Source organism: Bufo bufo, chromosome 6, assembly GCF_905171765.1.
Source record: "Bufo bufo chromosome 6, aBufBuf1.1, whole genome shotgun sequence".
In the NCBI taxonomy this organism is placed as follows: Eukaryota; Metazoa; Chordata; class Amphibia; order Anura; family Bufonidae; genus Bufo; species Bufo bufo.
Genome location: NC_053394.1, coordinates 156991615 through 157019517, shown reverse-complemented (window position 1 = coordinate 157019517; position 27903 = coordinate 156991615). Strand labels below are relative to the sequence as shown.

The following is a 27903-nucleotide window of genomic DNA, read 5'->3' as shown; positions in this document are numbered from 1 at the left end:
TAATTAAAAATCTCAGACAAGCCCTCCAATAGAATTTTTTTATTTTTTTATAGTCACCCCATTCTCCAGCGCTGGTCTGGTCCTCCTGACGCTGCTTGTTCGCAAACTGCAGCAGTGACGTTTCGGTATACGTGACTGCTGCAGCCAATCACTAACACTGAGAATAGTGATTGGCTGCAGGGATCACATGCCGTATACCGGCATGTCACTGCTGCAGTTTGTAAACAACAAGCAGCAGCAGGAGGACCAGACCAACGCTGAAGAATGTCGTAAATATAACATAATTTTTTTAATTTAGCTATTAGAGGTCTTGTCTAACATTTTTTAATTTCACGGACAACACTGACAAGCCCTTTAAATATCCTCCACACGCTTTCATGTTTTCTTCGCACATGTCTTGTTTCTTCTCATTATAGTAGAGATTCTCTGTAACACTTCAACCAATATTTTTATGGAAAATTCCATATTTGAAAAAGTAAAACTCCTGATAGGACCTGTCAGATCACCTGACATGTCTATAAATACTTTACCTTTTAATGCTGTTCTCTGCGTTTCCCATATTGATAACCTGTCCTTAGGATAGGTCATCAATGTCAAATTGGCAGGGGCCCGACTGCCGGCACCCTCGCTGATCAGCTGTATGAAGAGAGCGCAGCATTCGTACAAGCGCTGTATTCTCTTTACAGTGTACCTGCTGGCCGACAACATTGCAGCAGCGAGCATTGTAATAACAGCTTCTCTGTCCGTTTTTTTTCCTGGAACTCTAAATTGAGCCACCCCCTGTTATTCCTTATTAAATATATGATTAAGTTGACAACTGGTAGTTGCCTTTCTTCTTGTCAATAGAATGTGCCCCTACACATTCTGACACTATCCGCACTGATTGGTTCATGCCTTTTTTTTTTTACTTAAGAAAGTAATGTGTATTTCTACAGCTGCTCCATAGTATGTTTTAATTAATACTTAGAAAAATGTATAACATGTCTTTAATTCTATCAGGTTGCCATAGCTTGGATGGACAAAATCTTTTACCTCCATGTTCTGAAGCAGAAGATAACTTCAACCAAAATTTTTCATATGAAGACCCATTAATGCCGAATATACTTCCAGACCCATTCTCAGATCCCTTGTATCCTGTGGAACGCCCTGGGAAATCGCATGTTTTTACACAAAACATAGGTCACAGAGTGTATAAAATATTTCCATGTTCTGAATGCGGGAGACATTTTGGAAAGAAGGCAAATCTTCTCAGACATAAGAGAAGTCACACAAGGCCGTTTTTCTGTGGCGATTGTGGTAAATCTTTTACATTCAAATTCCGTCTCATAGAACATCAGAGATTTCACACTGGGGAGAAACCTTATTCTTGTCCTGAATGTGGGAAGCGATTTATGCATAGAGAAAATCTTTTTAAACATCAGAAAATTCACAATGAAGAGAGACCATTTTCCTGTGTTGAGTGCAGCAAATCATTTTCTCAGAAATCCTATCTTATAGAACATCTGAAGTTTCACATGGGGGAGAAGCCATACTCCTGTTCTGAATGTGGGAAACCTTTTAGCAAGAAGTCTGTTCTAGTTAAACATATGAGAATTCACACTGAGCAGAAGCCGTTGCTGTGTTTAGAGTGTGGGAAATGTTTTACCAAAAATTCTATGTTACTTAAACATCAGAGATCTCACACAGGACGCAGTTCATATATATGTTCTGAATGTGGCAAGTGTTTTAAGAAGAAGTCTGTTCTTGTTGACCACCAGAGAACTCACACAGGGGAGAGGCCATTTCCATGTATGGAATGTGGGAAAAGTTTTACTAAGAAATCGGTTCTTGTTGCACATCAGAGAATCCACACTGGGGAGAAGCCGTATTCATGTGCAGAATGTGAAAAAAGTTTTACCCAGAAGTCAGGCCTTATTGCACATCAGAAAGTTCATGAAGGAAAGAGAAAAAGGTTTTCATGTCTAGAATGTGGGGAATGTAAATGTATTTGTGCAGATTATATTAGCATACAACAGAAAGATGATAAAGAAGAGAAACCATTTTTATGTCTACAGTGCGGGAAATGCTTTACCCAGAAAGCAGGCCTTCTAAAACATCAGAGAATTCACACAGGGGACAGGCCCTTTTCATGTCTCGAATGCGGGAAATGTTTTACACTCAAAGATCGTCTTGAGAGACATCAGAGAAGTCACTCTGGTGAGAGGCCGTTTTCTTGCTCAGTATGTGGAAAAAGTTTTACTCATAAATCAAGTCTAGTTGACCATCAGAGAACTCACACAGGAGAGAGGCCTTTTCCGTGTTTGGAATGTGGGAAATGTTTTATCCAGAAGTCAGATCTTGTAAGACATCAGAGGATTCATTTGGGGGAGAAACCATATGCCTGTCCAGAATGTGGAAAGAGTTTTATCCATCGATCAGATCTTGTTGTACACCAGAGAATTCACACAGGAGAGAAGCTGTATTCTTGCTCGGAATGTGGGAGAGGCTTTACACGTAAAAGTCAGTTTGAGATTCATCAGAGAAGTCACACAGGAGAGCGGCCTTTTATCTGTCCGGAGTGTGGCAAATGTTTTAACCAGAAATCAAATCTTGTTAGACACCAAGGAACTCACTACATTTCAAAAGCCACCAAAATGTCACTTCTGGATGGAATTACCATTGATGCCCCACACTCCCAAATTATAGTTACCTGAAGTCCACAGTGGCTTGCTTGTATCCATGAGTGAAAGCAAACTACAAGATCAAATCTCATGGTACACAGTTCAAGACATTCTGTCATGTTGGGTATACCCAACCAACACTATAATTTTGTTGATGGGAATTGATTCTTTCCCTGCCTCCTTCAAGACTGATGCAAAAAGAAAGGAACAAACTACTTTTTGGAAGCTACCAAAATTTTACTTCTGGTCAGAATTGCCATCAATGTCCTAGTCTCCCAAATTATAGGTAAGTGAAGTCTATGGAGACATGGAGTCTGAGGAGATCTTTGGACCCAGCTAATCCTATAATTTTTTGATGGGAATTGGTTCTCTCCCTGCTCTCTCAAGGTTGCTGTAAAAAGAAAGTACCTCACTACCTTTTGAAAGCCACCAATATGTTACTTCTGGTCAAAATTGCCATCAATGTCCTAGTATTCTAAATTATAGTTACCTGAAGTCCACTGTTACATGGAGTTTGGGGAGACACTTGGATCCAGCAAACCCTATAACTTTCTTTGGGGGGGTGGGGACTAATTCTCTTCCTGCCTTCTCAAGGTTGCTGTGAAAATAAAGGTGTCAGAATTTCATCTTGCTGTTTTTCCAACCTTTGGTCTACACTACAGACTTTTTAAATTATATTTTTAAACACTAAAATAAATATGCAGAACGGTGAAGATTTCCATTAAATGGATGGTAGCCTGAATATAGATGCACCTACATGTGTTAAGCTGAAACATGGCATTTGTTTACAAAATGGGTTTTTAAGTTATGGAATGTATTCCTCTATACCAGTGGTGGCGAACCTATGGTACGGGTGCCACTCAGAGCCCTCTCTGTGGGCACCCGCACCCTGGAAAAAGTCTATGGTGTACCAATATATCTTAGACTTTTCCTGCCATTCATCAGCACAGAACATGCTATGAATGGCACAGGCAGCGCATTGAATGTAGGCAGGCTATTATAGTTAAGTGATAAAGTACATGGACACTATACTATACTGGACTGTAGTATGCAGGTCAAATTGGCTTGTTGGCACTTTGCGATAAATAAGTGGGTTTTGGGTTGCAGTTTGGGCGCTCGGTCTCTAAAAGGTTCGCCATCACTGCTCTATACCAACTCAATACTGACTTCTCTTCTCCCTTTCTTCTCTCCTGTATTGCATTGTTTCAACTTAATTATTATTGTGATTTTTCTGATGTCTAATAGTGTTCTATAATATATTTTGAGTTGGTGAATTTTGTTCTGTTGTTTTTTTCCAACACACAAATTATATATCTACATTTCCATATTGTGATCGTGGGTGAAAGTCAAGATAGCCCACCCGCATACATTATAGAAATATTCACGCATATATCCTGAGCTGAATGGTCAAAAACAGGTCTAGCTAGCTAAATTATGTATCTGGTAGTGGCTACACAGAGGCTGGACCTATTAAAAAAGAAAATTGTGCATGAACAGCCATTTCCATTGTTGTGGTTCTAAGCCCAAGTGGGAAATGGGAAAGGTAAGTCTCCGCCACTACATTTACTGTTTGATTTTGAAGAGATGAGAACTGGCTTTGCAAGTGCAGAACATGGAAGCAAGAATCACAAACGGACGCACTGCCCACTCTGTCTGTCCCCAGTAAAGCCATAAATTCCTAGATCAAACTCCCATCTCCAGAGTCGAGAACATACAATCTTGTTTGTGATATTATTACATTCAAGAAAGACATTCAGGACTCCCTTGAACTTGTTCAATGAATCAACCATCCCAACATCTTGTGGCAGAGTTCCATAGTCTTACTGCTATTACAGTAAAGAATGTGTCTATCTTGATGATAATTCCTTTATTTTTTCTAGACATGGGACACCCTCTTGTCATGGTTTCAGGCCTTGGTATAAAAAAAAAAATCCTTAAAAAAAATATCTCTGTACTGTATATGCATATCCTTGTACATTGTAATTATATCACTCCCCTACATTCCAATACAGATTGCCACATATCCTGTAAAGGGTTTCTTTTACTTTCTGGTTCTGTATTGTAACTGGAGGAGGGGCTGTGCCTTGACCTGATGCTGCTTTCATAATTCACCAGTGATTCTTTGAGCGGCAGCGATCTCTCATCAGAATCAGCAATGCCCCTGTGCTCTGATCTCACATTAAAAGCCACAGTGTTAGGCCTCATGCACATAACCATATCTGCCCTGTGCATCCTGCAGTTTCTGAGTGCCCCGCTGTTGAAATGCAACTTTTACGCAAAATAGACAAGAATAGGACATTCTATAATTTGTGGCTGTTTTAATGTAGATTTGAGAATAAATGGACTTATACAGGCTAAGTGATAGTACATTTTTATTTTTAAGTGTGATTAGTAAGGTAAAACTGACAAATTACATACAGAAAAGTAAAGGTAAATAATCATCACGACCTGCAACACAATGGGAGAGCTCCTGTTGCTCTGCTACCCATGTAACACATGGCTGACGCCCCATGGTAATACAAGAGAGATAGTGACTTACAACATTCTACCTGGATGATTTCAGCAGAGCTAAGTTCTTTGTGCACAAAGGTTTAAAGGTAGTCTGTCTCTTCCACCTGGCTGACATTGTGGATGCTTCAACTCTAACGCTGAAATCTTTTGCGCAGCTCCAGGACCAATCAAAACTGCCGGTGGCGGAGGGGCTTCACTACCTCCAGGTTCGCCCCTATGTGAGCTCTACTTTTGGTTCGCTTAAGGTGTCACTCCCTACCCCATTTGAGCGTCTGTGTAGACTAGGCACCGAGATGAAAGGTCTGATCTCTATTATTTATCGCCTTCTGGCCACATCCGCGGAGGGTGAGACCCCACATCATGCATATATGGACAAATGGGCTACTGCCCTGGGATCGCCTCTTTCTCGCGGAGCCTGGCAGACTGTATGGAATAGGGCGGCTCAGTCATCTATCTGCACCACGTATAAGGAAACGCAGTATAAACTGCTAATGCACTGGTACCATACCCCTGCACTCCTACATTCCATAAACCCCACTATTCCGTCTGTCTGATGGCGGTGCTTGAACGATGTGGGTTCTTTGTACCATATTTTCCAATATCACCCCATTTTGGGTGGAGGTGAGAGATGTGGCTCACTTCCCATACCGCTAGACCCGAAGGTCTACTTACTTAACCTTTCCACCTCCGAGGTTAAACAAGAACTCCAAGCTGTTCCTCTCACTATGTACAGCAGCCAAATCCTGGAAGCTGACCACTCCCCCTACCAAGTCCAGGGTCCGTGAATTCAGGTCCATGGACGGTCTCACGGCATCCCTTAATAACACAGTGGAACAATTTCAAGCTATATGGTTACCTTGGGATACAAATTTCGCATCCCCCTAAGGGTCTCTCCCCCTACCCTGCCCCTCCTGCTCTTATTTTCTCATATCTGCCCCTCTTCCTTGTCTTGAGTTTTATGTCTTATATCTTTGGGTACAGCTCTAGGTCTAGCACTATTGTACTTTGTTTTTTTTCCCCATTTTGATGGTTCACTTAATGACTCTGTACGAGCTATGTTGTATCCATTTATGGTTCTTCTTTCTTTTCGGTACCATTGAAAACTTGCACATTCAGTGCTAATAAAAATGTACAGTTTAAAAAAAAAAAAAAAAAAAGGGAGTCTGTCACCACATTTTTACATTATAGACCGCTTACATAGCGCTGTAGCATAACTAGATGATTCAAATGGTACCTTTGTTGTGTTCTTGTGAAGTTCACCCAAGGCAAAAACTGACTTTTATTCGTATGTAAATAAGGGCTCGCAAGTGCCAAGGGGCGGCGTTCACTTCATTGGAGCCCAGGCTGCTCTGCCTCTCCCTTCCCTTCCCTTGTGTCCTCCTCTCCCAGTGAGATCCCGCACCTGCGCTCTCCCTTGCTGGGCCAGGGCATGCAAACTGCAATGCCCATCGTGGGCACGGCATCACTGTAGCTACTGTGCATGCGCTGGCCAACGGCGTGAAACCAGTGGCAAGGAGGCAGACCAGAGGCGCAGTAGCTACAGTGATACCATGCCCACAATGGGCATTGCAGTGCGCATGCCCTGGCCCAGTGAGGCAGAGCGCGGGATCTCGCCGGGAGAGGAGGACGCAAGGGAAGAGGTGGTCGGGGATATGAGCAAAAGAGGCAGAGCAGCCTGGGCTCCAACAAAGTGAACGCCGCCCATGGGCACTTTGCGAGCCCTCATTTAGTTATGAATAAAAGTCAGTTTTTGCCTCTGGTGAACTTCACAAGAACACAACAAAGGTACCATTTGAATCATCTACAGTTATGCTACAGCGCTATGTAAGGGGTCTATAATGTCAAAATGTGGTGACAAGACTCCCTTTAAACCTCTCACCCCTTCCTCCTAAGGCAGTCCAGTGTGGAATACTCATGTCCTGTGGGGTAACTATGGAATGTGTTCTGGTGGTCACCTGACACAGAACAATGGCTTTGTATATGTTGACTAGTGATCCCTAACTCTTTACATTACAAGGAATATAGAAGGTAATATAATAAAGGTGGGGGGGGAACGATCAGTACTATGTAAAATATCCTTACAGCACAGTGGTATTGGTGTGGACAGCACACAGTTAACATCTGTGTGTTGTCCGCATATTTTCCAGACTCCTAGAAATGAATGGGTCCGCATTAGATGCGGATCGGATGCAGACCAAAAATACAGTGATATGCTACTACATACATCTCATGGGTGCTGTTGAGAGAGATAAGGAAGAGGAAAATTTACTTGCCTAAAGTTCTCATTTCCTTGAGTCTGAGACAGCAATCCTTCACGCAATAAATATTTTTTAGTAGTATAGCCTGTGCTTTATTTCAGGTTTGACTTGCTGGGTGCGTTATAGGGTTAAGGGCATGTTCTGCACTTGATCACTTGCTGCATTGTAGTGTGTTCTGTACTGGATTAAGTCAGGACCAAAACCTCTGCTGCTGCTTTGGACTGAAGGAAAATATATATTTCAGGGGACAAAGTTTTCCTCTTGCAAATCTAACTTGGGAAATTAATTATTAGGCCAAAGGGAAGAAGGCTGGAGATGGGAAGAAAGGATAAATCAGTATTAGGCCTCATGCACACGACCATTTTTCGGGTCCGCATCCGAGCCTCAGTTTTTGCGGCTCGGATGCGGACCCATTCACTTCAATGGGGCCGCAAAAGATGCGGACAGCACTCCTTGTGCTGTCCGCATCCGTTGCTCTGTTCCGAGGACCCGCAAAAAAAATATAGCATGTCCTATTCTTCTCTGTTTTGCGGACAAGAATAGACATGTCTACAATGGGCCGCCTATTCCGTTCCGCAAATTGCGGAAGGCACACGGGTGGCTTGTTTTTTTTGCGGATCCGTGGTTTGCAGACTGCAAAAAACGTCTCGGTCGTGTGCATGTAGCCTTGTGCATATCTTTTATACTTTTTTTTTTTTTTTTATCATTTTTAATCTTATTGCTTGCCTATATACTGACTGACTGTTCAGAGCACAGTCCAGGATAGCGACCAGAACTGAGCTGTAACATTGTGTACCACTTCTGCATCAGGCATGCTTCCGTCCTGATGTGTTAGGGCTCGTTCACATAACCCTATCCATTTTTGCAGTCTACAAATTGTGGATCCGCAAAACACAGGTACTGGCCATGTGCGTTCTGCATTTATCGGATCGTCTTTCTCCTGTGTAGAAAAGTCTATTCTTGTCCACAATTGCTTGGCCACAGAATGGAAGTACGGTGTGCTGCATGCATCTTTTGTGGCGCCATTGAAATGAACGGGTCCGCAAAATGGATGTGGACATAAATATACGGTTATGTGAATGGGCTCTTAGTTCAAAGATTTCAACTGAAATACCCCAAGAAATGTCCTATTAAACTTACATCAAGGATTTGGGGTGGATTATAATGAGGAAATAAAAGATTGATCATTTCATTGCCCAAATGACCCAGAGGAGATAGGAACAGCATACAGGAGGCGTATTGATTTATGTTTTTGTGTTTCTACCCACTCAATAGCTCATAATCATAGTCGGGTAATTCATATTATTAGTATACAGCACCAACCAAATCACAGGTAAGTAGAGGTGAACTGTAAGTTTAAGACTAGAGAAAATGGCACTGGCCACATGACTGGTGGTGAAATGCCCATAGTGTGTGGTATGAAGAACACTAGAGAGGGCATTTCTGCAGAGAAAAGGTTAAAGTGGAACTGGCCGAGGCTGAGCAGGCAGGTGGAGGGATGCTCAGATGCAATAACTTAGTGACCAGTCAGCAAGCCAGTGGAAACTTCATCTGCACAATGGAAGCCACAACATGTGACCAACCTATTGAATCATCAATTCTACAGTAAAGAAGCCAAGGAAGAAGGACACTGTGGGGCACATTTATTAAGACCGACGTCTTAGACGCCGGTCTTAATAAAGGCCCTGTGCTGGCGGTGGTTCCGCTGAAGTTTTCAAGAGGCACCGGCCTCTCCATAACTTCGGCATATCCATGCAATCCATGGAGATGGGCACTTGCAGGCTTAAAGAGGTGGTTTTCTGAGATTTTGATACTTATTACCTATCCTCAGGAGAGGTCATCAGTATCTGATAGGTGAGGGTCCGAGACCCTCTCCGATCAGCTGTTTGAGAAGGCACCGACCCTCTTGTGAGCACCACAGCCTTCTCGTAGCTAACCAAGCACAGTGCCGTACTTTGTACAGCGGCTGTGCTTGGTATCTCGTATGACATCATATTCATCGTTCACATGGTCTAGGTGCAGCTCAGTCTCATCTGAGTGGTTGGGGCTGAGCTGCAATACCAAGCACAGTGCTATCAAATGGACAGCACTGTGCTTGGTAAGGTGCAAAGAGGCTGCGGCGCTCACTGGAACATCGCAGTCTCCTCAAACAGCTGATGGTCTGGTTCCAGGAGTCAGACCCTCACCAATCTCCTAACTCTCTGTGTAAAGATGTCATACATGTTACCTGCAGTCCTATGTAACACCCCACAAAACACAGTGAATTATTGTGTTATGTGGGGTGTTACATAGGACTGCAGGGAACATCTACTACATTATCTGCACACAGAAAGTTAGCACTGTTATCTGGGCTGTTACATAGGACTGCAGGTGACATCTACAAATTTAAATCTTAGCCCGCTCTACAGATACAGTCCGGTCCATAAATATTGGGACATCGACACAATTTTAACATTTTTGGCTCTATACACTACCACAATGGATTTAATATGAAACGAACAAGATGCGCTTTAACTGCAGACTGTCAGCTTTCATTTGAGGGTATTTACATCCAAATCAGGTGAACGGTGTAGGAATTACAACACTTTGCATATGTGCCTCCCACTTGTTAAGGAACCAAAAGTAATGGGACAGAATAATCATAAATCACTCTTTTACCTTTTGATACTTGGCTGCAAATCCTTTGCAGTCAATTACAGCCTGAAGTCTAGAACGCATAGACATCACCAGACGCTGGGTTTCATCCCTGGTGATGCTCTGCCAGGCCTCTACTGCAACTGTCTTCAGTTCCTGCTTGTTCTTGGGGCATTTTCCCTTCAGTTTTGTCTTCAGCAAGTGAAATGCATGATCGATCGGATTCAGGTCAGGTGATTGACTTGGCCATTGCATAACATTCCACTTCTTTCCCTTAAAAAACTCTTTGGTTGCTTTTGCAGTATGCTTTGGGTCATTGTCCATCTGCACAGTGAAGCGCTGTCCAATGAGTTCTGAAGCATTTGGCTGAATATGAGCAGATAATATTGCCCGAAATACTTCAGAATTCATCCTGCTGCTTTTGTCAGCAGTCACATCATCAATAAATACAAGAGAACCAGTTCCATTGGCAGCCATACATGCCCACGCCATGACACTGCCACCACTATGCTTCACTGATGAGGTGGTATGCTTAGAATCATGAGCAGTTCCTTTCCATCTCCATACTCTTCTCTTCCCATCACTCTGGTACAAGTTGATCTTGGTCTCATCTGTCCATAGGATGTTGTTCCAGAACTGTGAAGGTTTTTTTAGATGTCGTTTGGCAAACTCTAATCTGGCCTTCCTGTTTTTGAGGCTCACTAATGGTTTACATCTTGTGGTGAACCATCTGTATTCACTCTGGTGAAGTCTTCTCTTGATTGTTGACTTTGACACACATACACCTACCTCCTGGAGAGTGTTTTTGATCTGGCCAACTGGTGTGAAGGGTGTTTTCTTCACCAGGGAAAGAATTCTTCGGTCATCCACCACAGTTGTTTTCTGTGGTCTTCCGGGTCTTTTGGTGTTGCTGAGCTCACCGGTGCGTTCCTTCTTTTTAAGAATGTTCCAAACAGTTATTTTGGCCACACCTAATGTTTTTGCTATCTCTCTGATGGGTTTGTTTTGTTTTTTCAGCCTAATGATGGCTTGCTTCACTGATAGTGACAGCTCTTTGGATCTCATCTTGAGATTTGACAGCAACAGATTACAAATGCAAATAGCACACTTGAAATGAACTCTGGACCTTTTATCTGATAATTGTTATTGGGATAATGAGGGAATAATACACACCTGGCCATGGAACAGCTGAGAAACCAATTGTCCCATTACTTTTGGTTCCTTAACAAGTGGGAGGAACATATGCAAACTGTTGTAATTCCTACACCGTTCACCTAATTTGGATGTAAATACCCTCAAATTAAAGCTGACAGTCTGCAGTTAAAGCACATCTTGTTTGTTTCATTTCAAATCTATTGTGGTGGGGTATAGAGACAAAAATGTTAGAATTGTGCCGATGTCCCAATATTTATGGACCTGACTGTAGGAGAATACAGCACCACATACCTCTTACTTCCAGTGACATCTCCTGTCATGTAGACCTTCTCTTTCCTCTTGTCCTCCGTTTGACCCAGACTACCATGACAAATTCTTTTAGCCACATCTCGTCTCTGCAGAGTTTGTTACACAGACACATTAGATTTCTCATAATTGGGGTCATTTATCAAACTGGTGTAAAGTAGAACTGGCTTAGTTGCCCACAGCAACCAGATTCCACCTTTCATTTTCCAAAGAAGCTGTCAAAAATGAAAGGTGGAATCTAATTGGTTGTTATGGGCTACTTAACCAGTTCTACTTTACACCAGTTTGATAAATTATCCCAAAGGTCCCAACACCCTATATTGTGCTCCAGGTAATAATGCCTGTATAGTGTCCCCTAATAGTAATTTCCCCCACACTGCCCCATATAGTAATTTCCCCCACACTGCCCCATGAAGTAATTTGCCCCCACACTGCACCCCCTGAAGTAATTTGGCCCCACACTGCCCACCATGAAGTGATTTGCCCCGACACTGACCCCCATAAAGTAATTTGGCCCCAAGTAATAATCTGACCCCACATGAAGTGATTTGCCCCCATTTAATAATCTGCCCTCCCCTCCGAACTAATTTGCTACCACACTGCCTTATGTCCTCCTCTGCCCCCCCCCCCCTCCAAAGTTGGCACACACAGAAAAAATAAATTTAAGCTAATACTTACCTGTGTCCGGCATGGTGAGGCAGACGCGCATTCTGTATTGTCCTCCACGCCTGCGCCGGGATTTCACTACTGCATAGGCCTCAGACCTACTAGGTCTGAAGCCTATGGCGGTGATCGGCGGCGGGGCAGGGAACTATTCGCTCCCGTGTCCCGCCGTATGTGGGCGCTCGAGTTAGCGTTGGGCCCCCCAGGGATGCCGGGGCTACCGACTCGAACGCCCCTATTATAATCCGCCACTGGGTCTGGCGGGTGACTTACCCCATCAGACTGGTGTCAAGCCAGTGCGGCCTAGGGTTGGGCGATATTAAAAATATTCAGACGATAACGATATAAAAAAAATTATCGCAATAACGATATATATCGCGATAAATACCAGTTTAAAAGAAAAAAACACAAGGAGACATTATACTGTATGGGGGCAGCCACAAAGACGTTATACTGTATGCGGGCCACAAGGAGACGTTATACTGTGTGCGGGCAGCCACAAGGAGACATTATACTGTATGGGGCTGCCACAAGGGGACATTATACTGTATGGGGGCAGCCACAAGGAGACGTTATACTGTATGGGGGGGCCACAAGGAGACGTTATACTGTATGCGGGCAGCCACAAGGAGACATTATACTGTATGGGGCAGCCACAAGGAGATGTTATACTGTATGGGGGCAGCCACAAGGAGACATTATACTGTATGGGGGCAGCCACAAGGAGACATTATACTGTATGGGGCTGTCACAAGGGGACATTATACTGTATGGGGGCAGCCACAAGGAGACGTTATACTGTATGGGGGGGCCACAAGGAGACGTTATACTGTATGCGGGCAGCCACAAGGAGACATTATACTGTATGGGGGCAGCCACAAGGAGATGTTATACTGTATGGGGGCAGCCACAAGGAGATGTTCTACTGTTTGGGGGCAGCCACAAGGAGATGTTATACTGTATGGGGGGCCACAAGGAGACGTTCTACTGTATGGGGGCAGCCACAAGGAGACGTTCTACTGTATGGGGGCAGCCACAAGGAGACATACTGTATGGGAGCCACAAGGAGACATTACAGTATGGGGGCAGCAGCGCAGCCGCAGCCACAAGGAGACATTACAGTATGGGGGCAGCAGCCACAAAAGGAGACATTACATACCGTATGGGGGCACCAGCCACAAGGTGCTGCCCCCCCCCCCCCCATGTCTTATGGCAACCTGTGTGACTGTGACCTGCCTGCCACCACCATACAGTATTTTCTTCTTGTTGGTCATGTCATGGGCGAGGCACTCATGATGGCTCATTACCTGCCTGCCTGCTATTTCAATGTGCAGTGCAGAGCATGCAGCTAGTTGCAGGCATGAAGGACTGAATGGGCCGAGCCAGTTGGACAGAAGACATATAATTGGGGTAATCTGATAGAGATAGGCAGAGACATTACACCTTTAATAGCTGCCCTTCCGGCAGCTGTGATATATAGGGTCTCTTCTCTCCGCAGGCGTGAAGTCTGTGGGGGTCAGAGTCGGATGGAGTGTGGGACTAAGTTCTTCTGACTGACTTTCCCGCTATTCGCTGCTGTACTGCGCTGCTCAACTCAGCCTGGGCGTCATCTGATTCCGACGTTAGACGTCGGTGGGTGGAGACTGCACCATATATCGCCCAACCCTAGTGCGGCCTGCACCCCCCTCGCAACGCTACTGGATAGGTCATCAGTATCAAAATCTCGGAAAACCCCTTTATGGGGAGAGATAAAAGGAAGGATGGGCGAGTGGCTTCTGGAGTACAGAGGGTGATTACATTTAGGAGCAGAACACTAAGGGCTCTTTCACACGAGCTTGTCCCTTGCGGGAATCACGCTCTGTGTGAGAGGGATCGTGCAGTCTGGACTACAGAAGGGCACAGCACTATCATAATTGGTAATGCTGTATGGCTCTGTCTGACCTTTCTGTAACCATACTAACAGTTTTATGTCAGTACAATTCGGTTACAGAAAGGTCAGACAGCAGAACACAGCATTATCAATCATCATCTACTGGAGATGGGGACCTGCTAATGGATTGGACTGTGGGCTAAACCAGCAATCAGAGGCTAAGGGCCTCGTTAACATTTCTGTGTCCATTTCAAATATGTAAAAAAAATATATATATAAATCAGTCCGTGTTTCATCTGTGAAGATGTCCTTGAAGGGTCTGCGTTTGGTCCTTGTGTCATCCCTATTCCACAGACACTGCTCAGCTGAAAATGAATTTCAAAAGCATCTCCTATCAGTGAATCGATGAAAAACTGACCTAACACAGATGCCATCCGGTTTGTGTCCGTGATTTTCAGGGACACATAGACTTCAATGGGTGTGTTTGGTCCACAACTATGTAATTTTTTTACTCACCCATGGTAAGTAAAAAAAATATAAAATACTCATGTGTGAACTAACATTAAAATCAACAGGTCCAAAATTGGCGTATTTGATTCAGCTGTCAGTTTTTTGCCTAGTATTTATTAAAAGTCGCACAATAATTGATGAATTAGACTCAACATATTGTTATTAGTCTGACCTCTGGTGGTTTTTCAGTTAGACAGGTTCATATTCCCTTAGACTGGTCTAATTTATTTGCGCATGAAAAATAGTCGCATCTGTGTGGAGAAAAGTGACTTTTATTGCAAAAAAAAAATAAAAAAAGGTGTACTACTCAAAACTGTCAAATAAAAAATAAGCCTGCCCTGGAGTGGAGTAAAAATTAGACTCAAAGGGTCCCTTCACACGTCCGTATTTCTGGCTCTGCATCCGTTCCGCACCGATTCAATTCAAAACATGCGGACAGCACACCAATCGCGGACAAGAAAAGGCATTTCATATTATAGGACCGGCCATGTGCGGTCTGCAAAATGCGGAACGCACATGGCCAGTATCCGTGTTTTGCGGACCGCAAAACACTTACGAACGTCTGAATGGACCCTTATTCATGCGTAAAAAAAAGGCGTACCTACATAAATAGATTTAAAAAAAGTTGCAAAAATTTGACAACTCCTGAATTAGGGTCCATTCACACGTCCGTAGAATGGGTCCAATCATACAGGTAACATTGTGGTCGGAAATATGATTAGCACCCCAGCTCATTCTGTAGATTCGCCTGGAATCATAGGTATGCTTTAAAATGGTAAATTGATTGATAGACTGATATCCATTAGAGAAAAAATATAACCTCAGATATTGCCCATTTTACATTGTTACTGTGCACTGGAAATTTCTAAATACCAAAAATATGACATAATTTATGCTTTATTGCAGCTCCATTCAAATTCTTTGCACACTTCAAGGGAGCCTGACAGCAGTTTTAAACCGCAGAGCGGAGGGCCCAGGACGATTCACAGTAGGCCTGCATATGGAAGGTATCTGTAGTTTGCAGACTGCAAAATGGATACAGTGGTGTGCATGCAGCAGTTTTCTCATCCCTTCACTAGAACTGGCTATCCCTGTCCGCAAAACAGACAAGAATAGGACATATTCTATCATTTACAAAACGGCCATATGAGTGGAGACAGCTCAAGGATGACATTCTTGTGCGTCTGAATTTTTTGCGGACCCAGCTCAAACTGATGCCAAATTTCTTTTTTAAAATGGATCCTGTGCATCAGTTAGGTCTCATGCACACAAACGTGTGGGGCCAATTCTGCGGACCGATTTACTTGTATGGGTCCGTGATCTGTAACATTCAGTCCGCACTGCAATAAAAAAAAAAAAAATAAGTTCTATTTTTTTGCAGTGTGGAAGCACGAACTGAAATCCCACTGACACGCTCCATAGCGCTTTCAGGGGTTTCCGCTCCATGCCTCTGCTCTACTCCATATCTTCTGGATTGCGGACCCATTCAAGTGAGTGAATCCACATTCGTGATATGGAGCGCACCCCTTATGCACAGGCTCCGTTCTTTTTACAGGATCCTACAAAATAAAAAAAACGGATCCTGTTACACATTCTGCATCTGTTTGAGCCATTAACACCTGAGATCCATTTTTTCAGACGGAAAAAAAGTCCTACTTGCAGTAAAAAAACAGATCTCAGACGGAAATGGCTCAAACAGATGCTAAATGTGCATAACTAATGCACAGGATCCGTTTTTTTTTTTACAGGATCCGTTTTTTTTTTACAGGATCCGTTTTTTTTTTACAGGATCCTGTTTTTTTTCTGACAGATCAGAAGAATGGACAATGAAATGGAGATGTGAACTCTCCCTAAGGCCGAATGCACACGGTCGTGTTCCGCGGCCGAGAGCGGTCCCCGGGCTAGATTCCTGTTCAGAGCAGGAGCGCACGGCGTCATTGGTTGCTATGACGCCGTGCGCTTCATGCCGCCGCTGCTGTACAGTAATACACCCGTATAGTGTATTACTGTAGTGCAGCGGCAGCATGAAGCGCACGGCGTCATAGCAACCAATGACGCCGTGCGCTCCTGCTCTGAACAGGAATCTAGCCCGGCATACCACGGACCGCTCTCGGCCGCGGAACACGCCAGTGTGCCTTCGACCTAAGCAGTATTGAGCAGTAAAACTGCTGACAGACTCCTTTTAAAGAGCATCTGTCACCACATACCATTATGTCAAATGGCAACAGCTGTCCATCCACACTTTTAAGCAAAGTGCCATTATATTGCTGGCATTTCCAAATGTTCTGTCAATCCTCCGAAAAGGATTGACAGATTGCATATTTTATAATATGCAATTTAGCCACAAGGTGCAAAAAGGATGGTGCAGTTGCACCCAGAGTCTCCTTCCCTGTCTTCTATCTTGCACCCCCATTGCTTTGATGGATAAGCCAGGCAGTCCCTGAAGTCTTGCGGGATTGCATTCTGTACATGCGCAGTAAAAGGGATGGAGATTGCCCATCTGCTCAGGAGTCTCCATCTCTTTACCGCGTATGTACAGAATGTGATTTTGCAAGACTTCAGGCACTGCCTGGCTTGTCCATCCCAATGGTGGAGGCGCAGCATAGAAGACAGGGAGGTAAGCCTCTGGGTACAAAGAGGTGCAATGGCACCAACCTTGTTGCACCTAGGGGGTAATTTGCATATTATAAAAAGTATTTATTCGGAGGACTGACAAAACATATGAAGATGCCAGAGACATCAGGGGACTTTGCTTACAAGCTCGGATGGACAGCTGCTGACCCTTTGACATAGTGGTAAGTGATGACCATTGCCCTTTAATGTTCATGAATCAATTAATAGCAGGGTTTAAGTCTAATGCCATTAAACAGGCTTCTCGTTTGTGCAATTTAGGTAATGTTCAGCAAGACCAGTCTCACATCTTCAGTCTTTCAAGGAACATGAAATGCATAAAGCATGCTACAGCAATTATCCATAGCATTCGTGAGATCTTTGAAGTAGAGATCTACAGTGGCTTCTCACAAACTCTCTGATGTTCAACAAGGTTAGCCTTCCTCGTATAACATTTTCCACACTGAGAACAGGAAAATGGCTTCTCCCCTGTGTGAATTCGCAAATGTGTGACAAGGTTAGATTTCGATGTGAAGCATTTCCCACAATTCGAACAGGAAAATGGTTTCTCGCCAGCATGAATTTTCTGATGTTCATCGAGGTTACACTTCTTGGTAAAACATTTACCACACTCAATACAAGGAAACGGCTTTTCCCCTGTGTGAACTCTCTGGTGTTTAACAAGGTTATACTTCCATGTGAAACATTTCCCGCATTCAGTACATGAATACCACTTCTGTGCTGTGTGAAGACTCTGATGCTGCATTAAATCAGATTTCTGAGTGAAACGGTTCCCACACACAGAGCATGAAAAAAGCCTCTTCCCTGTGTGATGACTCCTCTCATGCCTAAAAAGTTCAGACTTCCTTGCGAAACATTTTTCACACTCAAAACAAGAAAACGGCTTCTCCCCTGTGTGAATTCTCTGATGCTCAACCAGATTGGACTTCTTTGTAAATGATTTTCCACAATCAGCACATGAAAATGGCTTCTCACCGGTGTGAATTCTCTGGTGTTGAATATAGTCACATTTCTGGGTAAAACACTTCCCACACTCAGAACATGGAAATGGCTTCTCCCCTGTGTGAATTCTTTGATGTCGAATAAGATTTGCCTTCTTTTTAAAATACTTCCCGCATTCAGAACATGGATATAAGTTTCCACCAATGTGATCTGCACTTGTATCAACAGAGTGTTCCTCACTATTTGAGGGGTTACATTGTGGATCTTTACAGTGAAGAGCACTGGGCATATTTGCGCTGATTGCCACTGGAACCTCCTCCTCCTTAAGCTGTCTGTCACGTGACATACTTATCTCCTCTTCTTCTTCCTCTTCAATAACTTTAACTTTAATATCAAGCAAATCTTCATCCTGAACAGACAAATAATCATAGGTTATGGGGCAATGCTAATGTGTGGAAAAGACTTAAACATACTGGTACTTACAGACCATACACCTTCCATAGTGGTTGACTGAACATGCACACAAGTCACCAGCTACTGAAACTCCCCATACACATGAATGCTACGTGAAGCTGAGCATGTGTTGTTGATGGGGAGAGGGGAGTAAACTGAGTTGCCTTCTGTGAAATCAAAGGGTTGGGTATGATGAAACTCAACATACTCCACCATTTCTTCCCCAACATCATCTTGTGGACAAGAGTCAGGACACCCTCATACACAAATGTTTGGGTTTGAATAACTTCTTTTTTAAGACTTCATTAATAGTACCTGATGGCCCGGTTGGACATCAAGATCTTCCTCCTCTTCTGGATCATCTGGAGAATTAACAGGACTTGGACAGATCTCTTGGAGCACTTTTTTTCTCTTTGTGGATCCACCTACATGAAACACAGTGACTGTGAGTGTGTTTAGGTGACCATCAAAGATGGTCTCAGAGTGAAATGATGTAAGTTGATAAAATATGCTACTGTATCAACAGAGACACGCGTCACACGTTAAAGGGTTGTCTGGATGATATTTGCTCACCTCCCTGCCTCTGTTTTGACAGTATCGGTGTCCTCTGCTAGTCACCATCTTAATGAATGTCTTGACACATGAAATAACCACTCAACCAATCAGTGGCTGAGATAGGTCACCTCTGTGGCCACTGATTGGCTGAGCTGTTATTAAAAAAATACATTATACACTATGGAACAGATTTACCAAAGCCCAGGGGCTAATTTACGCCTTGCAATAAATTAGGCATAGAATCTGGCAGTCTGCGCCTGACCTGAAATCGATGCTTGCCCCTGGTCCCCTCCCCATCCTTGCCATGCCTCCTTTTCGGGAAAATGGCAAGGCTGGAGGAAAAAAACGGCACTTGCACAAAAATTTTGGCGCAAGTGCCATCAAAAAAAGTCTCGAGCATGCAGTTTGGGACATGTTTACACCACAAAGGTAGTGACTTTTAATGATAAATGGGGGCCTATATTTTGTAATGGTCCCAGTAGTCAACATTGTTAGGTGTCATTAACTGGCATTGAAAATATCACTGAAAATCATTGGGAAGCAGAAGTCCTAAAGGGGTTAATTAGAAACTTAAATATTGATGACCTATGAAGGGAGCGTCAGCGAATAGGCGAGTGGGGTTCTTTCTTTATTTTAAACACATTAAAGCCCTTAAAGGGGTTTTCTGGGTTTTTAATATTGATAGTCTATCCTCAGAATAAGCCATTAATGTCCTATTGGTGGGGGTCCAGCACCATGACGGTCAAATGTTTTAGGGCAGCTCTAGAACAACACAGCTCTTTCCATTGTGTAACAGAGAGTGATTACTGCTGCGGTGTTCCCACTGAAGTGAAAGGGAGCAGTGCTGTGCAGTTCAAACATTGGAGCTACTCTGAAACAACTGATCGCCAGTGGTGTGGTGTGCCAGATCCCCACTGATCAGATCTTGATAGCCTATTCTAAGGATCAATATTTAAATCCCAGAAAGCCCATTTGATTAAAAGCTGTTATCTGGAAATTAATACTGATGACCTATACTCAAGATACATCATCAATATTATATCTACAGAGGTCTGATACCTGGGACCCCCGCCAACCAGCTGTTAGAAAAGGTCAAGCACTCTGTGAGCGCCATGGCCTATTCCTAGGCCATGCAATGTCACTATACATCGGTCATGTTGCCTAGTTGCAGCTCAGTCCTATTCAAGTTAATGGGGCTGAGCTGCAATCCAAAACACAGTCACTAAGCGGCACAGTGCTTGGTAAGCGCCTAGAAGGCTGTCACACTAACCAGAACTCCGGTTAGCGCCGCAGCTTCCTGAAACAGCGGATCGGCGAGGGTACCGTAACTCAGACCCACACCAATGTAATATTGATGACCTATCCTGTGGATAAGTCATTAATATTATTGCCTGGATAACCCTTTAATTTTGGCCCGGATGTCGGACAACCCCGCTGCAAGAACTATCACCTGATTTTAGGAGAGCAGTGACTAAGGCTCCTAAGACCCCCTACTCAGCAGAAAGCTTTCCTGGATCTTTTTCTATCAAAGCAGTGTGTAGGATAATGGACTGTAGTAATCACAGAATATAGAGAATATGTAGCTTCTGTATACAGTAATTATCACTCACTTGGGCTGATCTCTACAGGACTTTGCTCCTCCTTACACTGCTGGTCACCCATCATATACATCTCTTCTTCTTCTTCCTCCTCCTCTTCTTCTATAACCTCTACTTTAATATCAATCAAATCTTCGTCCTAAAGAAATGAAAAGTCATTCAAAATAACTTCCACGCCTTGCTTTCTCATCAGATATTAATCAGCTATGAAATACCTGAGTATCATCTGGGACATCAAGATCTTCCTCTGAACTATCCTGAGAAGGCAAAAGTGTGTGATACCTCTCTGGTGAATTCCTCTTCATAGACCCACCTGCAGAAAGTATTGGAATATAGTCGGAAAACATAAATTATACAGTATGTGATTACAAAGATCCTCTACAAGGATTTATGCTCCCTCCATACCTGGTGATGTGAGAGGCCGGTGGTCCTCCATAATGACCTTTTTGTACAGATCCTCTCCTTCTAAATAGTCCCAATCCTGCCCAAAAAAAACAAACAGTGATGTGTGAGAGGCAGGTGGTTCTCTATCATGATGTTCCTGTAGAGATCCTTGTGTTCTTTTAAATACTCCCACTCCTCCATGGAGAAATAGAAAGACACATCCTGACGCCTTATAGGAACCTGACACACAGAATGATACAGTCATCATCCCTTATATTACTGTATAATGTCCCAGCGGCGCTCACCTCTCCAGTCAGCAGCTCAATGATCTTGTTAGTGAGGTCTAGGATCTTCTGCTCATTGTTTCTTTCATCCTTCAAGGACTTCGGTGGAGGTACTGAGGTGGGGTTCTTGGTGTGACTCCTGTGTCCTGACACATAGGGGTGGCTGCTTGGCGTCAAACACTCTCCAGATGTCTTCTTTACTACTGTGTAATCCTGTGTATGGAGAGAGACCATCTATATGATATAGCCGAATAATATCTTACTTGGTATATCTGCATCCACTCGATACGCTAATCAGGGACTGCAATTCATGGTTAGTTACTGCATTTTGCGCCTTCCCACACATCCAGATGCATCAAGAAGGCCATCAAGGTGGCAATGTTTTTGTATACACTTTCTGAAATAACTGGGTCTCTACAGGAGTAAGTTATCGCCACATAAGCTACCTCGGCACAATTGATTAGCTGAGAAAGCTTAAATGCAATAGTGTGCTAGGGCGTAAAATGTTAAATGTCTTTTGTAGGTGTGCTATTTGACGTATATATCCCAGAATCCCTGACCTCTCCAGTCAGCAGGCAGATGATCTCCAGGGTGAGGTTTAATATCCTCTCGGTCATCTTTTTCCTGCTTTTGTCCATCCTTGGAGATTCTGTCGGGTAGTGGGCTCTGGTCTTGTGGATCTGACTATGAGAACTATATACTACAGGAAGACAAATGGACATAGAAGACTATAGATTATTTTATAGAGGGTCAGGGAGAAGTCACAACCACCTCACCTCTGGTATACATCCTATGAAAGAAATTGCTTTAGCCTCTTAACGACCTGAGCCGTTAATGAACAGCGGGCTGATCGGGCGGGTGCAGGTGCTGCACCCGCCCAATCAGCGGCAGGGGTCCGGCAGTCACTGATAGCCGGACTCCTGCTGTATGCGCCAGCATCGGTGTTTTCACCGAAGCCGGCGCATTAACCCTTGCACTGCCGCGATCAGCGCTGACCACGACATGTGCGCTATCCTGCTGGGTCCACGGTGGCCATCGGGTCCCCACGACCCGATGGCAGGGAAGGCAGCCTTCCTTAGGCATCGTGGCTGCCTTCCGTGAGAGCCTGTGAGATCCAGCCCCCTGGATCTCACAGGCAGGAAGCAGTAAGCTTACAGTCAATGCATTACTATACAGGAGTATTTTAATGCATTGTAAAGGGGATCAGACCCCCAGAAGTTGAAGTCCCAGCATAGGACAAAAATAAAAAGTAAAAAAACATTGTTTTCCATAATAGAATAAATAAATAAAGTTTCAAGTTAAAAAAAAACACCCCTTTCCCAAAATAAAACACATGAAATTGCAAAAAGAAAAAAATAGAAAAACAGACATATTTGGTATCGCCGCATCCGTAACGACCAGCTATATAAAAACATCACATGACCTAACCCCTCAGATGAAGACCGTAAAAAAAATAAAAAATAATGTGCTAAAAAGAAACATTTGTCACCTTACATTGCTAAAAGTGCAAAATCAAGCGATAAAAAAGGCATATGCCCCCCAAAATAGTACCAATCTAACCGTCACCTCATCCCACAAAAATTTTGCCCCTACAGAAGACAATCGGCCAAAAAATAAAAAAACTATGGCTCTCAGACTATGGAGACACTAAAACATGATTTTTTTTGTTTTAAAAATGCTTTTATTGTGTTAAATGTAACAAAAAAATATATAAAAAATAGACATATTAGGTATCGCCGCGTCCGTAACAACCTGCTCTATAAAATACCACATGACCTAACTCCTCAGGTGAACACCAAAAAAAATAAAAACAGTATCAAAAAAGCCATTTTTTGTCACCTTACACCACAAAAAGTATAATCCCAAGCGATCAAAAAGTCATATGCACCGTAAAATAGTACTAATCAAACCGTCATCTCATACCAAAAAATTTTAGCCCCTACATAAGACAATTGACCCCCAAAAAAAGAAAAAAACTATGGCTTTCAGAATATAAAGACACTTAAAAAATTATTTTTTTCCAAAATGCTTTATTATGTAAAACTGAAACACACAACCAAAAAAAGGAGTTATTTTTGGTATTGCCACGTCCATAACAACCTGCTCTATAAAAATAGCACATGATCTAACCTGTCGGATGACTTTGTAAATAACAAAAAATAAAAACGATGCGAAAACAGCTATTTTTTATTACCTAGCCTGACAAAAAGAGTAATATAGAGCAACAAAAAATCATATGTACCCTAAAATAGCACCAACAAAACTGCCACCTTATCTCATAGTTTCCAAAATGGGGTAATTTTTTTGGAGTTTCTACTCTAGGGGTGCATCAGTGGGTCTCTGCTGTCCAGAGCGGGGTTTGGCAGTCTTTCACGCAGCGGATTACTCACACGGCATCCGCTCGTGTGAAACAGTCCTTAGTGTATCCTTACACCTTATGGGGAGCAATAGGATTGAGGGGAATATTTATAGACATACCTCTGATTAACTATTGCACCCTAGCCTGCATTTGACGCTTTAGGTGGGCTGTACTGCCCCAGATTTTATTATTGAATCCGCAATAAAGTTAGTTTTTGATTTATTTTAACGTTCGTTACCAGGCTGAGAATTGAAGAAGTTGGGTTGCTCCACATATAAAAGGGAGAATATTTCAATAGTCAAATGACTATAATTCCTGTTTCTGGTATTGTGATTAAAATGTAACTTTTATTTCTATTTTTAATAAACAATATACCACAAAAAACATAAATGTGTTATTAAAAATACATATGGAGGGCTAGTCTTTTAGAGGCAATTCTTCTGATTTAGGACAAGGAACCCATATATCACTAGAAGCCAAGTGCAGGCTATTTGTGTCCATCTATATTGATACACTTGTGTCTACCCTGTGTTATACACCTTTGATCCCTAGTGTCAGCCGACACTAGGCCTTATTCATCTAAGCCGCACCTTTATTGGCTAATCATTCTCCTAAAGAGCTTCCCTAAATCATATATATATATCTTTATTGATGATCTATCTTGGTACTACCAGTACTATCCTATTTGAACTTACACTCAATGGGTTCGGCGCCTGCAGGTCGCCTATCCCTAGACCTTTTTTAGCCCTACCATAATTATTAAAAAGACGTTAGAAACACAGCTCCCCCACATATAAAACGTTCTTGCCAACTGTCCTCAAATTCAAGGACAGTCAATAAGATTAGGTTTCGGATTCATCGGTATATGCCTACCCTCCTGTCCCTGAAAATCTCCAACAGCACCATTTGCCCTCTCCTGTGGATACTCCATGGTGCCCCTCATTCCTGTCAGCCTGCCTGGGAACTTATTGAGGTGACCTCTAGCTCTGTCATCCCAGGTTACCTGCGCCAGCACTTTTGCGGCTCCTAAGGCATTGCCATGTCTGGTACAAGAGATCACATCAGAAGAGTTAGAGATAATGAAGGAGGTACATACATACATACATACATACAAGTCAATGACAATGTGTATTCAATCACAGAAGCGGAAGATGGCAAACCTGTCCTTGAATAAGGTATCTACAGGACATAGCCATCTGCTATCAGGCTGGTCCTCCACCTTCAACTCCATCTGTACATGCCAGTGACCAGGATCCTGCCCCATGTGCCCCGTATACCCAATGGTTCGCATTAATATGGAAAGGCCGTGGTATGTAAAGGCATTAGACAACTGCTAGGTATGTAACTGTACCATGCTTCTCTCACCCATCACTTTGCTAAATTACAATTTCTGAAAGGGAGATCACCCAGGAAGTAGCACCTGGTACCATATGCCCTGGTAGAACTACTCCTATGTAGTCACAGTGGCTGCTACACGGCCTGCACTCTCAGGGGGCCCAGGCTGCTTGGTGTTGAATACAGTCAAACCTCCTGATAATTTGTGAAACTTTCCTTAGGGAACCATGGTGTGGAATACAATGAAACCTCCTGACCATTTGTGAAACTTTCCCAGGTCTGCGCACACATTGTAGGTAGGTCCAGATGCTAGTCAGCACCTGGATGTTGGTCCAGATGCGCAGTAGCACTTGGACCAACTGTTATTTTACCATGCTTCCCGGGAATGTGCACTGCATTCACAAATGGTCAGGAGGTTTCAGCAGATGCACTGGACTTCCAGGGTCAGGACCAAGTGGGGTGATTTAGGTGACAGATCATGAACAGGAACATTGGGTGAGGAGAGATGTGAGTCCTGTCTACATAGAACTTCGGCCCCACCTGGCCACCTACTCCATGCCAGTGGTGCTTTGGACACAGCCCGGGAAAGGTATACAAAAGAGCCTTAGGCTACTGTCACACTCGCGTTTTGTGCGGATCCGTCATGGATGGATCCGTTCAGATAATACAGCCGTCTGCATCCGTTCAGAACGGATCCGTTTGTATTATCTCTAACATAGCCATGACGGGTCCGTCTTGAACACCACTGAAAGTCAAAGGAGGATGGATCCGTTTTCTATTGTGCCAGATTGTGTCAGTGAAAACGGATCCGTCCCCATTGACTTACATTGTGTGCCAGGACGGATCCGTTTGGCTCAGTTTCATCAGACGGACACCAATACACTGCAAGCAGCGTTTTGGTTTCCGTCTCCAAAGCGGAATGGAGACTGAACTGAGGCAAACTTATGCATTCTGAGCGGATCCTTTTCCATTCAGAATGCATTAGAATGCAAACTGATCCGTTTTGGACCGATTGTGAGAGCCCTGAACGGATCTCCCAAACGGAAAGCCAAAACACGAGTGTGAAAGTAGCCTTACCTGCATTTCCCTCTACAAAGTCCCAGTCGTTTTCCAGTAGTGTCCAATATATCCCACACCCTGTGACACGCTCTGCAGCAACACAATGTACAATCCCCTTATTATTACTGTCCTGCAGAGCATCTCACAATAAGCCCAATATTTTACTGCCTCTGCAGGTATGATAATAATATGGGGCTGGGATGATAATAATATGGGGCTGGGATGCCCAACCTGCGGCCCTCCAATTGTTGCAAAAACAACAACTCCCATCATGCCCTGATAGCTGTAGTAGGCTGTCCAGGCACGATAGAACTTGTAGTTTTGCAACAGCTGGAGGGCCGTAGGTTGGGCATTCCTGGTATAGGGAAACTTCTGCACAGGTCGGATACCAGCAATGTGGGCGAGATATCACTTGCTGCGAAGAAAAGTGTTCCCGCAGCATTTTACATCTCATGTGGATTCCCCCACAGAGCCCGAGACACTCTGCAGGGCGGTATATTCATATAAAGTTGTCTTTGAGAAGTGCCTGCACCACAGCTGTAATATAAACCCTACATCCAGCTGCAATGGTGGCGATCCCAACTTAACAGGGTGTTCCGGTTTTAGGGAGTTACCCCCTCTCCATCAGATAGGGGATAACTATTAGATTGATGGGGATCCTAATGCTGGGAGCCCCACCTATTATGAGAATGGTAACCCCATTCCCTTCGGAGTCCCCCGAAATGAAAGTAGCATTCGCTGTGCAGCTCCATTCATTTATAAGAAATAGTGTCCACGCCTGATCTTATTCCCAGTTTCGTGATCAGTGGTGGTCCCAGCGGTAGGATCATACCATTATCCCATATCCTGTGGACAGGTGATAACTTCTCACAACCAGAATACCCCTTTTACTCTCTATATGCCACTATCATTTAGGTAGTAAGGAGGGGGGGGGGGGCATCATCAGCCTGCCAGTGGGGCACGGATGGACTGCCATTTGATATGACAGCTGGGGGGCCCAGCCACCTGGCCCGACTATATGAGTGCATATGACTTTTTTTTGGAAGGGAGTGGGATAATAAATGATCCAATCAGGTAGACTTGTCACCTCGTACACTGCTGTGTGTATAATGGATGGAGCTGCATATGGTGCAATGTAGGATATGACCGCAGGCACATCAACCACAGGACACTGATAATAATGTCTGTCATTACCTCTAGCAGCAGACACCCGGCTCTCTGACGAGGAACTGGAAGCAGCAGGCAGCATAATCCAGGATGGACCGAAAGTCACGTGACTGCAGCCAATCAACAAATGACTACAACAATATGGCCGCCGCTCTCCTGTTTCGCTGGTTAGCTCTGGAATATACACCGATTTTATGAGGACTTTTTTATTTATTTATCTGCTTTTAGTCAGCGTCTCGAGCTCTACTTATCTAACCGAAACCAGGGAGAAGGAACATAGAGTCAGCGACACAGACCTTTTCAGGTCCACATCAAAATGGCCGCCGCAGTTTTGTGCCTACGAAAACCAGATTGATTTCTGTCATGGTCAAATGAGCTGCTGGACAATTTACTGTGCGACCACCCCAGATGTAGCTACTGGTTCACAAATGGAGAGGGGGTTGGTTGATGGCTTCAATAGGAAGAGGCTTATCTGACAGACTGGACATTAGGAGGTTCAGTGTTTGGGCAGGAGGTATGTAGGGGCATATCTGCCAACTTTTAAAAATCTACTGTGGTACACGACAACA

At 43.7% G+C, this 27903-nt stretch overlaps 2 protein-coding genes across 9 annotated transcripts in view; one reads left to right on the top strand and one right to left on the bottom strand.

Annotated features, from left to right (window-relative positions):
* Window positions 1-3542, top strand: part of LOC121005375 (oocyte zinc finger protein XlCOF6-like) — a 916661-nt gene extending 913119 nt beyond the window's left edge. For all 8 annotated transcript variants that reach the window (XM_040438071.1, XM_040438064.1, XM_040438069.1 and 5 more), the window contains one exon: window positions 1000-3542. In XM_040438071.1, coding sequence (XP_040294005.1) covers window positions 1000-2693 — 1694 coding nt within the window. In that variant the 3' untranslated portion in view covers window positions 2694-3542. The remainder of the gene's footprint in view (window positions 1-999) is intronic.
* A 12821-nt stretch (window positions 3543-16363) lies between these two features.
* LOC121005384 (zinc finger protein 260-like) lies at window positions 16364-27417 on the bottom strand. Its single transcript, XM_040438104.1, has 9 exons — window positions 27362-27417; window positions 21975-22114; window positions 21436-21627; window positions 21152-21227; window positions 20962-21059; window positions 20759-20885; window positions 18909-19018; window positions 16710-18549; window positions 16364-16417 (listed from the first exon to the last, which is right to left on the bottom strand). Exons 1-8 carry the CDS (start codon window positions 27414-27416, stop codon window positions 17572-17574), a joined length of 1776 nt encoding a protein of 591 aa, XP_040294038.1. The 5' UTR covers window position 27417; the 3' UTR covers window positions 16364-16417; window positions 16710-17571.
* Between the last annotated feature and the right edge of the window lie 486 nt (window positions 27418-27903).